The sequence below is a fragment of the Schistocerca piceifrons genome, chromosome 4 (assembly GCF_021461385.2).
Source record: "Schistocerca piceifrons isolate TAMUIC-IGC-003096 chromosome 4, iqSchPice1.1, whole genome shotgun sequence".
NCBI lineage: Eukaryota > Metazoa > Arthropoda > Insecta > Orthoptera > Acrididae > Schistocerca > Schistocerca piceifrons.
The window spans coordinates 50,166,924-50,180,395 of record NC_060141.1 but is presented as its reverse complement, the minus strand read 5'-3'; the positions used below and the strand labels follow the sequence as shown (position 1 = coordinate 50,180,395).

The 13,472-nt window shown below is 43.5% G+C and overlaps 1 protein-coding gene across 3 annotated transcripts in view; it reads left to right on the top strand.

Moving 5' to 3' along the window:
• LOC124795232 (alpha-tocopherol transfer protein-like) overlaps positions 1-13,472 on the top strand; it is a 145,108-nt gene that overhangs the window by 103,258 nt on the left and 28,378 nt on the right. For 2 of the 3 annotated variants that reach the window (XM_047259154.1, XM_047259156.1), the window contains one exon: positions 5,040-5,150. The exons of the other annotated variant lie outside the window; for it this stretch is intronic. In XM_047259154.1, the coding sequence (XP_047115110.1) occupies positions 5,040-5,150 (111 nt within the window). The remainder of the gene's footprint in view (positions 1-5,039; positions 5,151-13,472) is intronic. 3 annotated transcript variants of the gene reach the window in all.

Sequence of the window (13,472 nt, the reverse complement as noted above, 5' to 3'; positions counted from 1 at the left end):
ATGAGAGATGTAACAGGCAAGGGGTAGGTGTGGCAGTATCTGTAAGCGCAAATCTATTCCCCGAATTCCTGCTCACATACAGAAACGAGGGCAAACCACCTGAATACATGTTCGTTCACATTAAACAGCTCAAGAGAAAATTATTCATACATGTAATGCACAAGCTACCTAAAGTCGGGGAGCTCTCTAGCTTTGGATCTGCACCCTTAAGTCTTAAATCGCTGCACGAACACGTAATTGCACCTGGAGACATCGACATAAATTTTCTAAGCAACAGTCCTCCTGTATCAGAATTCATGCGCATACTTTTCTGGTCAAACGTCACACTGATTCCACTTGGACGTGCTCACCCTGCAGCAAGACACTCATACACGGTGACAATTATTGAACTATGGCCATTGTCATGAATGACGATGATGATGATGAAATGATGGGGACAACACAAACACCCGATCCCCAATCCGGACGGGAATCGAACCCGGGAACTCGTTATCCAGAGGCAGCAACACTAGCCACTAGACCACGAGCTGCAGACATCAGGATTGATGAAGTTAGGGAATTCTGCTACCGAGGCAGTAAAATAACTCAGGACGCCCGAGCGAGGAGGACATAAGAAGCAGACTAGCACTGGAAAAAAACTATATTCCTGGCCATTCCCAACGTATTGTCCCGCACTATATTCATGCGATGGCTAGATTGGATTGTGAAAAAAATTGTACTGTGTAAAAACTGGGACTTCTTATGGGCGCTGATGACCGCGCAGTTGAGAGCCCCACAAACCAAACATCATCATCATCGATCCTAATGTTAAGTTTCTCGGTATTCTCATGCCTGCTACTTCTCATTACTTTCGTCTTTTTCTCGATTTTCTGTCAATTCAGCTTTAATTACAATGAAATTAATACCTCTAGCTGCATAGAGGCGTTGATATAAGTCAACGGGGACAGTTGAAAATGTATGCCCCGACCTGGACTCGAACCCGGGATCTCCTCCTTACATGGAGACACTCTATCCATCTGAGACACCGAGGACGCAGAGGATAGTGCGACTGCAGGGACTTGTCTCTGGCACGCCTCCCGTGAGACCCACATCTGATGATGGGACCTGGTGCTGTGCTGACATCCGTCATTGTCCGGTGTACTTGAGTAAAAACAATGTATTCAACAACAAAATTGTATGTTGCGCTACAAATGTTGCTATAAGGGAAGGTAATCAAGGTACGTCCGAAAATTGAAATACTTTTTTTAACGAAGGATTAAAACAGACAATCGTTTACACCAACTTCATTGCATTGGCCTAATTCCAATACTGACTAACGGTATCTTCATCAAAATAATCTAAAGTTGTATATAAAAAAATTTTAATCAGCATAAGAAAATAAACATTTCAGAAACCTTAAGTAGCACAACGCATATTAAAAACAGGACATGTATTACTTACACAGGATCACATTGTATTTGGAGGTAATACTCAAATATTGTCTGTCAGTAAATGCCCAAAGGTAAATTATTTCTAACTATAATAAGATATTAATACTGTTGAATGATGACAATATGCCCCACTTGCTGTCATTGTTTGGATTAAAATATCCATTTAACAGGGTTGGAACTTAAATAGCGACAAATATTTATTCAAAACCGTTACAAAAGAGTTACAAGTTTGCACCTGTTACTGTCCTTCAAAGAAGTCACCAGCTTTGTGTAGAACCTGTTGCCAGCTATGTGGAAGGCGTAATATACTGTTAGCAGAGCCTGTTCTGTTGATGTTGCGAATGGAGCGGTCTACTGCCTGTCGAATCTCTGGAACAGTTCTGAAGCGAATACCACGAAGTGGTTCCTTCATCTTCGGAATTAAATCAAAATCACAAGGACTTAAGTCCGGGGAGTATGGTGGATGGTACAGTACTTCCCAGTCCCATCGACAGAACAGAGCAGCCAAATGTTGCGCTGTATGCTCCCGCGCATTGTCGTGCAAAATGAAGGGTGGGTTGCGCAGAAAGTGTCGCCGCTTCTTTCGCAAAGCTAGTCGCAGGCAGCCGGCCGGTGTGGCCGAGCGGTTCTAGACGCTTCATTCTTGGAACCGCGCGACCGCTACTGTCGCAGGTTCGAATCCTGCCTCGGGCATGGATGTGTGTGATATCCTTAGGTTAGTTAGGTTTAAGTAGTTCTAAGTTCTAGGGTACTGATGACTACAGATATTAAGTCCCATAGTGCTCAGAACCATTTGAACCGTGTTAGGATAACATCATCGCAGTCGTACCCGAGAATCACCATAACTTTCACCAGACTGAGGCTATGACGCCAACGTTGGATTGGCGTTTCACTTTTCGCTCGTACGATGTGGCCCATGTCACATCCAGTGTTACGATACGGCGTAAGAGAGCCTCTCCTCCGCGCTCATAGAGCTCCAGGTGCGTCTGAGCAGGGTCGCAAAGCATCCATTTCTAGATTTCCATCAATTCGTCCTGAACCCATCGTGATGCAGTGTTTCGCATGTCCACGCGTTCCTTCAGGCTGCGAAGCACAGTCGTATGCGCTAATTCGGTTTCGTGGGCGAGCTCACGAATCGTATGGAGTCGATCACTGTCCACTCACGCGGCAACAGCATGCACTTCTTCTTCAGAGACGCTTGGACGACCTGTCCTATGCATGTCTGCCACAGTTTGCCGACCTTCGTTGAAGGTTTTTATCCAACGTGCCACTATTCCGTACGGCAATGCCGATTCCATGCACGCTTCTTGAAGACCTTGATGACACTGTCGTGGTGTACGACCTCTGGCAGATTCAATCTTGATCCAACTCCGTTGTTCCTGTTTCGAAAACATAGTAACACCGTTACGTTAGGCCGCTCGCTCACGAGTGACTGTTTTTCCCTCGATTGTGCGCACGCCGGTGACGTGGGACGGGCGAGTCCATTTGCTCGTAGGTGAGGTAGGTAGGTCAACAACGTGTGCTATCAGCGACTATAGTATATTCCATTGCATAGTGTCTCCACAGCAATGTAGCCACTATTTAAGTTCCAACCTACGTATTTTGCAGTCACCATTACTGTGCAGTCATTTTTAAGGCAGCGTCTCGGACATGTGCCAGGTGTAGCATAGTTAGAAGCACAATATGAAACACCCATTGGTGTTTAATGGAAGACCCGCCAGGGTAGCCGAGAGCGTGCCAGCCAGCCTGGATGTGGTTTTTAGGCGGTTTTCCACATCCCCCTAGGTGAATACCGGGCTGGTCCCCACGTTCCGCCTCAGTTACACGACTCGCAGACATTTGCAACACGTTCGCACTATTCCATGGCTTACATTAGACACAGACAGCTGGGGTACACTCATTCCTTCCTGGGGGGTATAGGGTGGGGCATCTGGCCACCCCTTAAACTTAACATGCCACATCCGTTTAACCTTGGCCGACCCTGTGTAACTGCGGGAAAAGGCTCAGAAAAAGAAAGAAAGAATTTGCGTTTAATGGAAGGAATAAAAAGATGATTTATATAAAATAATTTTTTTATAACAGTATGTTCATCGTAATTTTCTGCCTACCAGCTATTATTCCTCTTAACATTTGTGTAATTTAATTGTATATTTGGTCAACCTCTTACTTTTACCATGATCTGATTTGATGAAAGCTTCGATTGTAAGTCAAGTATGTCCATTTGATTATTGTAAAACAATAAACTGGTAGCCAAGATCGCAGGAATTCTTTTTATTCCATGATTAACGGTTTCGACGAAACTAAAGCCACCATCATCGGATCTAGGGAGGACAGAAAACACTATAAAAGTGAGCTTGGATTCCACTTATATAACTTGTATATTTATAAATTTAGTTCCATACTTTAGGACACATACAGGTTACAACATCAAGGCAATCAATGGTGATATTAAGAGTTGCCTATAACACGCAGGCCCTACAAAACTGTCGTAAGTAGCACATATGCGTCCAAGAGAGATGACATTATAAATGTTAAGTGTCTCCATTACATACAAGCGCAAGCAAGGTACTATCGCAAATCCGGCTCTGTTCTTACACTACAGGCCACGTCGAGAGATGTCGCTAGCAGCAGAGGCGCCAATGAATGTCACAGCTTGCGTCATAACATGCTGTACATGATTAGGGCTTGTTCATAATTCTAGAGATTACTTACGACAATTTTGTAAGACCTGCGTGTTATAGGCAACTATTAATATCACCATTGTTTGCCTTGATGTTGCAACCTGTATGTGTCCTAAGGTATGTAACTAAATTTATATCTATACATGTTCTATGAGTAGAATCAGTACCCACTTTTATAGTGTTTTCTGTCCTCCCTAGAGCCGATGATGGCGGCTTTAGTTTCGCCGAAACCGGTAATCATGGAATAGAAAGAATTCCTGCGATCTTGGCTACCAGTTTATTGTTTTACAAGCATCTAGATCGCTCCCACATGAGCACAATGTGCTCCCTACATAACATTTGATTATTATCCTAGTCAAGTCCTCTATTCTTTCGACTGAACACCTATTGGCTGTTTTACATTACGTATTTCAACAATGTAACCGTAGACTACCGCGGCCGTTGACACTGTCAATAAAATCCTTTTGGGCTGCTGACCGCATTGTCAATCTATAAAATAGCCCGACGTTTCGGCCACGGTTGCAAGCGGCCTTTTTCAGGGCTTTGTGCTCAGCTGATTGCCTGTCAGCTCAGCACAAAGCCCTCAAGAAGGCTGTTTGCAACCGTGACCGAAGCGTCGGACAATTTTACGTATTGACAATTCGGTCAACAGCCCAGGAGAATTTTATCGACTATTTCAGCAATGTTACATCTGATACTTATTTGAAGTAACCATTTGGAAATGGAAACACACGTGGATGGGAACAAGCGGTGACTGGCAGCACTTCAGTTTATTATAATTCAAGAAGTTTGTTGTCGCTGTGTACCTCATTGCAAGTCAAATATTAATAATGAGCCAAATGTTTTGATTCTATTTAAGAAACAGATTATTTTATAGATAATAGCGAGCTTCTCTTTTTCAGTCTCATTAACAAGTCTTTTTTTTCAGACGGCCTACTGTACAAGAGTTAAATCAATACACATCGTGAACGCACCAAAAATAATTGATATGGCTCTCACCGTGGTGAAATCTGCACTTTCTCCAAAATTAGGGGAAAGGGTAAGTTCTCTTCACTGTTATTCCTTCCTTCAAACTGTAGTGCAACTGGAATTGTTGCCTACTTCAAGTGACGACTTAGTTATACTAACAGATGTAGCTTATACCGTGTATGAAACACCTATCTCATTACTCCATCTGAAGGATGTGAAACAGAAGAAAATCATACGTGCCCTAATTTCTCTATCTGCTAGAAACATTGCCAAAGTCATCTGGACTGTATCCTTCTGTTTCACATGAAGGAAAATGTGTTCATTATTGTGCCTCTTAATAAACAGTATGGTTGTTAGTTTTTTACACTGAGAAAATTCTTAGCAATTCGCATAGCCCTTCATTGGAACACCTTGTTTCCATGTGTTGGATGCGGAGAGCTGAATAATGAACGTTTCTGTCTCACAGAATGACTTCATTGTAAACAAAGGAGAAAGTTATTACTTCGAAAAGGTTTCACCACGCTATAGCTACGAAGTTCTACAATATGTTTATGGTACAGTTAAATCCTTGAACCGATTTAGAAACGGTGGGTTATTATTAGAAACAACCCCTCTCTACAAGTCTAGTAGCTGAATAAATGCTAAACGCGAAATCTCCTGGTGATTACAACACTGTAATGAAACTTCATTGAATTTTTGCAAGGATGATGGATTTCCAAAAGCGGCAACAAAAACAGGAAGAAAAGGGGTGCTGAAAGGAAAAAGGAATAATATGAAGGGTATAAATAACTGTATGTAGTCAGTTCAAATTGTATGCCGGACCAAGCCTGGAACCCGGATGTCTTTCGCGGCACTGGAGCATCAAACGCCACACAGCTTACAATATGCAACTTCTCACGGAATCTTCCTCTTTCCTTCCGACCTTCAGCTGTCATGCTTGCGTGGTACCGGCGCCTCCAAGAGTGGGAGCCATCTATAAACTCGCTCTTCGTACTGAGTTGTTATTCACTTACTCTGAGCAAGGCTATTTACTGAGACTATTGCATGTGGGGTAGATCCCGCTGTCCCGTGAAACGTAAGTGAGATCTGGTCGCACCCGGACAAACTGAGGCTTTCGACTCGTTTTTGTATGAGACCGTAGAAGACACATTTAAAGTCTCTGGCGTTCCTCTGCAAAGGGTCTATGTTCTTCGCAGTGACGTCAGCGTCAGTAAAGAGAGAGAGAGAGAGAAAAGGGTGCCTAGTTATCATTGTTGATGATTCAGGAAACCGATCCCCTCGCTTCCTCCCCACCAAAGTATAAGCAGTTGCTATGAAGGTGCATCTCCCAAACACGGTTTCCTGTATCTTCCACTAATTATGCTGTAACCGAAGAGAGTCTCTATGACCTGAGCCCGTCCAACTCTCAGATTCAATGCACTTGACTTGCGATAATTTTCTGTATAGTATACAGGATGTATAGTAATTAATGGCGTAAACGCAAACAGTTGGAGCAACACGCAACTAGAAGCAAAAAAGGCTCCGTAAAAAGTAGATCCACCAGCGAACTGCTTCCTCGATCATTGCGACTTTGTGATTACCAACCATTACTGACGTGATATGGTCTCTGTTTACATTTTCGAGACCTGTAGTTGTAAACAGAATAGATGCAGCGGTACAGTGCACGGGCAGAGGGGCCACTACGCAGCTGTGTACAGAACCATCAGTTGTGTTGTACGAGTCTTGGTGGTAACTCAGAGCCGGTCGCGGTGGCCGAACGGTTCTAGGCGCTTCAGTCCGGAACCGCGCGACTGCTACGGTCGCAGGTTCGAATCCTGCCTCGGGCATGGATGTGTGTGTTTGGCCTTAGGATAATATAGGTTAAGTAGTGTGTAAGCTTAGGGACTGATGACCTTAGCAGTTAAGTCCCATAAGATTTCACACACATTTGAACATTTTGAGCACCGGAACATGTTGTTGCCGCGTTGAGACGATATATAGCGCGTCGATATGGTCAGACATGGATTGGGCTAGGAGGGCCTCTACCGTAGCGTCCAAGATTACCTGATGTGAACGCAATGGATTATTGTGTTTGGGGTCACCTTATAGGTGCACTGTATGCCAGCTCTGGTTCACACGGTTGAAGAATTGGACCAGAGGCTTGTCAGTGCTTGTTTGGAAGGATACAGGCCTACGGATACAGGCCACGGATACACGCCTACATCCGTGTGCAAGGACGACACTTTGAGCTCCTCCTTTAATTGCAATAATAGTCATGTTTGTCCTGTTTATTTAAAACACCTACACGTCTAGCAAAGTATCTCTAATAACTTTTTCTCAATATTGTACAGTGTTGTTACCTTTTCTTAACTAGGGTGCAGTTTACACAGAACATAGTCAGTGGTGGCTGGTAACCACAAAGTCGCATTTATCTCGCAAACGGTTCATTTGCGTTGTTTGTCTGTACAGGTAGGTCATATCTGCCGATTTCCGATTCGGATGATTCCTTCGTGGGGAATTTTTTTTTTTTTTTTTTTTCGTAGAGCGTATTTATGAAATCTAACCTTGACACGAGTGGGAGTGGATGAAAATAAGAAAAGCATAATCTTGAAACTAAACCATGGATACCGTCAATGACAGTAAGCCCACTTAGTGGTTTAAATAAAAAAAAAAAAAACGAAAAAATAAATACAAATACCAGCGCACTCTCCTAAGTTCATGTTAATGTAAATAGCTGGCAGCGAACGGTAACAGTGTGCATTTAACCCCTGATGAAAGTTAACTAATCTCACGTCGCCCTCAATTGCAATGCCGGCGTATTCCTACCATTCCTATTCGGTGTAAATGTGGAAGTAACGCCTGGAAATTCTGAGTCCAGCTCATCATCTGTGCTTAGATGCTATACGGAGACTTTCTTCTGTACAACAGCAAGTCCTGCCTAATACGTCACCTGGCAGCAAGTGTTTACCTATCGATCGTCTGACAGCGAGTAGTTTCTCATCGATCTCCAAGCAGCAAGTGTCCTCTTGCTTAACTCTCTGGAAGTTTGCTGTTTCTGCTAGGGTAGGAATCTCACCATTCAACTTCAGCAGACGTTGTGAGTCCTGACCGATAATAATTTTGTAAATAAGTTAAACAGATGCTTGTATTGTATGTTAACCGGGGACATAGAAACGACGGAGAGGCTCCGTCCCCGCCGCAGCTGCAGGGGTCCACAACCCCACGACGACTACCGCAGTCCATTTCACCCCTCCGCCGCCCCACACCGAACCCAGGTTTACTGTGCGGTTCGGCCACCGGCGAACGCCGCCAGCGAATGTCTCACACCAGACGAGTCTAACCCCTATGTTTGCGTGTTAGAGTAATGGTGGTGTACGCGCACGTGGACAATGTGTCTGCACAGCTATCGCCGACATAGTGTAACCGAGGCGGAATAAGGGAAACCAGCCCGCATTCGCCGCACGGCTAACCGGGCGGGCTAAACAGACTCTTAATCTCATGCATTTCGTCATGGTTGACCAATGGTGTGCGGAGGAAGGCAGAAAATCTCCCCCACACCATGACAGGTTTCTAAACCTAGCATACCGAACAGCTAATACACAGGCGTCCATGGGAAAGCATGCGTTCTACAGAAATAATTATTGTGAGCCAATCAGAGTGGTCATTGCAAGGGTTTTAAACTAACATTCCTTCATGGTGAGACTGCAGAGAAATGGTGAACCCCTCACTTCTCTCATTTTGGCACCTGCACCTGGCTTCACATGTTATCTTTCCAAAAGGATGTCTTTAGTCATCTAGTACAATGGAGTTTTCGGCAGGCAGGCCAGCCCGCCCGAAGTGCGGAGATTCTGCACTTCCTACCTGCTCTGATGGACAACGTTCAGCTTTGAACTCATTTGTCATCCTCTGTGGTCGTTATAAGTAAACTATGTTTCCCAAGCCAGCTAGAAATAGCTCTCCAAGGCTGCAGAAAATCACAGATCCCTCACCATAATAAAAGGAAAAGAAGATAAATCGTAATTAGTAGAGCGTTCATTGATAGCACTGAATATTGTCTGCCGTTATGGTGCAACATTAAGGGATCGACTAAAACGACTGTGGGGATGTGCATATAACATTACATATGTTGGGTCGCAATTTATGGATACGCTGCCATGTAACACATTCTACATAGGTGTTGTGCTGGGAGGGGTTGTTGTTGTTGTGGTCTTCAGTCCAGAGACTTGATTGATGCAGCTCCCCATGCTACTCTATACTGTGCAAACTTTTTCATCTTGCGGTATCTACCGCAACCTACATCGTTCTTAATGTCCTTACTGTACTCGTCTCTTGGTCTCCCTCTACGATTTTTACCCTCCACGCTGCCCTCCAATACTAAATTGGTGATGCGTTGATGCCTCAGAACATGTCCCACCACCCGATCCCTTCTTCTAGTCAAGTTGTGCCACAAATTTTTCTTCTCTCTAGTTCTGTTCAATACCTCCTCATTAGTTATGTGAGCCGGCCGCGGTGGTCTAGCGGTTCTAGGCGCGCAGTCTGGAACCGCGCGACTGCTACGGTCGCAGGTTCGAATCCTGCCTCGGGCATGGATGTGTGTGATGTCCTTAGGTTAGTTAGATTTAAGTAGTTCTAAGTTCTAGGGGACTGATGACCACAGTAGTTAAGTCCCATAGTGCTCAGAGCCATTTGAACCATTTGAACCATTAGTTATGTGATCTACCCATCTAATCTTCAGCATTCTTCTGTAGCACCACATTTCGAAAGCTTCTATTCTCTTCTTGGCTAACCTATTTATCGTCCACGTTTCACTTCCATGCATGGCTACACTCCATACAAATACTTTCAGAAACATCTTCCTGACACTTAAATCTATACCCTAAGTTAACAAATTTCTCTTCTTCAGAAACGCTTTCCTTGCCTTTGCCAGTCTACATTTTATATCCTCTCTACTTCGACCATCATCATTTATTTTGCTCCCCAAATAGCAAAATTCATTTACTACTTTAAGCAGCATCACCCGATTTAATTCGACTACATTCCATTGTCCTCGTTTTGCTTTTGTTGATGTTCATCTTATATCCTCGTTGCAAGTCACTGTCCATTCCGTTCAACTGCTCTTCCAAGTCCTTTGCTGTGTCCGACAGAATTACAATGTCATCGGCGAACCTCACAATTTTTAATTCTTCTCCATGGACTTTAATTCCTACTCCGAATTTTTCTTTTGTTTCCTTTATTGCTTGCTCAATATACAGATTGAATAATATCGGGGATAGGCTACGACCCTCTCTCACTCCCTTCCCAGCGACTCCTTCCCTTTCATGCCCCTCGATTCCTATAACTGCCATCTGGTTTCTGTACAAATTGTAAAAGTCTTTCGCTCCCTGTATTTTACCTCTGCCACCTTCAGAATTTGAAAGAGAGTATTCCAGTCAACATTGTCAAAGGCTTTCTCTAAGTCTACAAATGCTAGAAACATAGGTTTGCCTTTCCTTAATCTATCCTCTAAGATAAGTCGTAGGGTCAGTATTACCTCACGTGTTCCAACACTTTTACGGAATCAAAACTGATCTTACTTACTCACCATAATAAAAGGAAAGGAAGAGAAAACCTTATTAGTAGAGCGTTCATTGATAGCACTGAATATTGTCTGCTGTTATGGTGGAGCATTAAGGGACCGACTAAATTGACTGTGGCGATGTGCATATAACATTACAAAATATGTTGGGTCGCAGTTCAGGGATACGCTGCCATGTGACACATTCTACATAGGTGTTGTGCTGGATGAGTAATCATCTACAATGGCTCACCTGGCAGTGACTGTAGGAACCTCGTAACACGCATTATGACACCAAAAATACGAGTAGACACTACTTACTGCCTTTGATGTAAGTCTGCTAGAGCTATAGTTGCCGATAAATTCAGTTCTTTCCACCATAGCGGCCGTCTGAGCCATTTGGAACATAATGGTGTAAAGTAGTCTCTTCGGATTGAGGTAGTTGGGTTGAGTGAATGCTCCTGTGATGCGATTTCGAAGCTCTTGGTGTATAACGTGGACGTTCACGCTCGCCAATAGGACTGTCTAGTGAACTAGCGAAACCGCTAATACGCTACGAGAAATATAGCTTCCGAAATGATTGGTACTCGCGTCTTCCCGTTATCACCTCGATGGTAGATTAAAGCAGGAGAGCGTGCCTATCAATATGAATCTTTTAGGTGACATAAGAAACTTCAGCAGGCTTCTGCGCAAGGAACATGATTAGGCTAATGATTTACTATGACTTTAGCGCTGAGATATTTCTAGTAGATTAGTTATGTCACCTAGTAGTTCGGTTGAGCACTTATAAATTTTTCATATACAGAAAAAAGGAAAGAGTCATTTATCTTAGTCACACTGTTTAATTTTTTCCAGCCTTCGAAGTACGTGGGAATTGATTCCTGTGGCATGTGAAACGGTGGTTATATCCCGGACTTCGATAGCGTAGCGTTGATCGAGGTGACGCACTATCGATGCAAATTCAGTCGCTTCCGCTGTAGTTTCGACATAGCAAAAGCTAGCCTCGACCTGGGCAAACGGCCAAAACGGTGGCAGGCGAATAGCCAGTCGCGATACTGCAGGCAGTTCCGCCCTGTAATCAATATTGTTATGTTATTGTGGATCTGTCTTCTCAGCGCTGATCACGTCGAGGTCACCTCTGACGGCAATATTAGATCGTGTACTGCTGCCCGTACTTAATAAGTGCTGAATCGCACACTGAGAATGGGCTTGAACAGTTTTATTAAAGCGAAATTACGAAACGGAAAAAAAGTTAGTTGGTATAGGCGATTTCTCAATATACAGCAAGAAAAACAGAGTAAACATAAAGTAAAAGATTAAAAATTTCTTTTCAGGTGACAGTGAACAGCATCGCTAAACTTAGAGAAATGCATGGTAAACACTGTGCCACAAAATATTTATTCACAACCGGTTTCGATCATTAATTATCTTGACAGTGGAAAAATATTGTGGCAATTTCAGGTGTCATACATACTGTTTAACCAGAAAAGATGCCAAAGCTGACTTGTAAACATGAGAAAAAGATACGCCATAATACTGGCTTAAGGAAACAGAAGCATGATTTCATTTTTCAGTTGTTTCTGATTGCTTATGCAGGTATTATGGCGTGAACTATCTTTTTCTGGTGTCTGCATGTCAGCTAACGAAAACAAGCTGGATAGATAGAAAAAGTAGTGAACAGGTCTTAAGAGAAGTGAATGAGAACAGAACGCTGCTAAATTATATAGGAAGAAGAAAATGAAAAATGATAGGGCACATGATGAGATGTAACCAGTTCGTAAGGAATGTATTTGAAGGAAAAGTTTTAGGGAAAAAACCAAGAGCCAGGCCAAGAGCAACGTATTTTAACAGCATCAAAGAAGATATGGGATAAAATCATATGAAGAATTGAATAGGATGACAACGGAGAGAGGGACGTCGCTAAATCGACAAGGCATAGTCCTTAGTTTATGATGGCGCAAGTCAGCTATGGTATTTTTTTCCGGTTAAATAGCATTTATGGCTTCTGAAGTTGTTACAATAGTTTTCCACCTTGAAGATAATCAGTTCAAAAATGGTTCAAATGGCTCTGAGCACTATGGGACTTAACATCTGAGATCATCAATCGCCTAGAACTTAGAACTACTTAAACCTAACTAACCTATGGACACGAAGTGGCCGCGCGGTTCTGGCGCTTCAGTCTGGAACCGCGAGACCGCTACGGTCGCAGGTTCGAATCCTGCCTCGGGCATGGATGTGTGTGATGTCCTTAGGTTAGTTAGGTTTAACTAGTTCTAAGTTCTAGGGGACTAATGACCTCAGCAGTTGAGTCCCATAGTGCTCAGAGCCATTTGAACCATTAACCTATGGACATCACACACATCCATGCCGAGGCAGGATTCGAACCTGCGACCGTAGCAGTCGCGCGGTTCCAGACTTCGCGCCTAGAACCGCTCGACCACCGCGGCCTGGAAGATGATCAGTGATCGAAACCAGTTGTGAATAAATATATTGTAAGACAGCACAGTGTTTACCATGCATTCCTCCAAATAAACTAACTATGTTACAGCTCCAAGGAATAAGTAATAAACATTAACAAAGCGCTCGAAGAGGTGGACACAAACTTTGGCGGTTGACGCCATTCATTTGTCACCGCACAGTCACTCAACTCGCGCCACAACTTTATCTCTGGATGTCGCGAACGGAGCTAACGAATTCAACCACAACAGTCGATGTGTGTAGCGGTCACTATATTACTAATAACTCTACACAACGAATTCCACAATGCTACAATCAATAAAAGCTTTATAAATCTTCTGATGATGAGTCGCTACACGTCTTGTACCCGGGCATCATGTAACAAAAATTGAACCATCACAA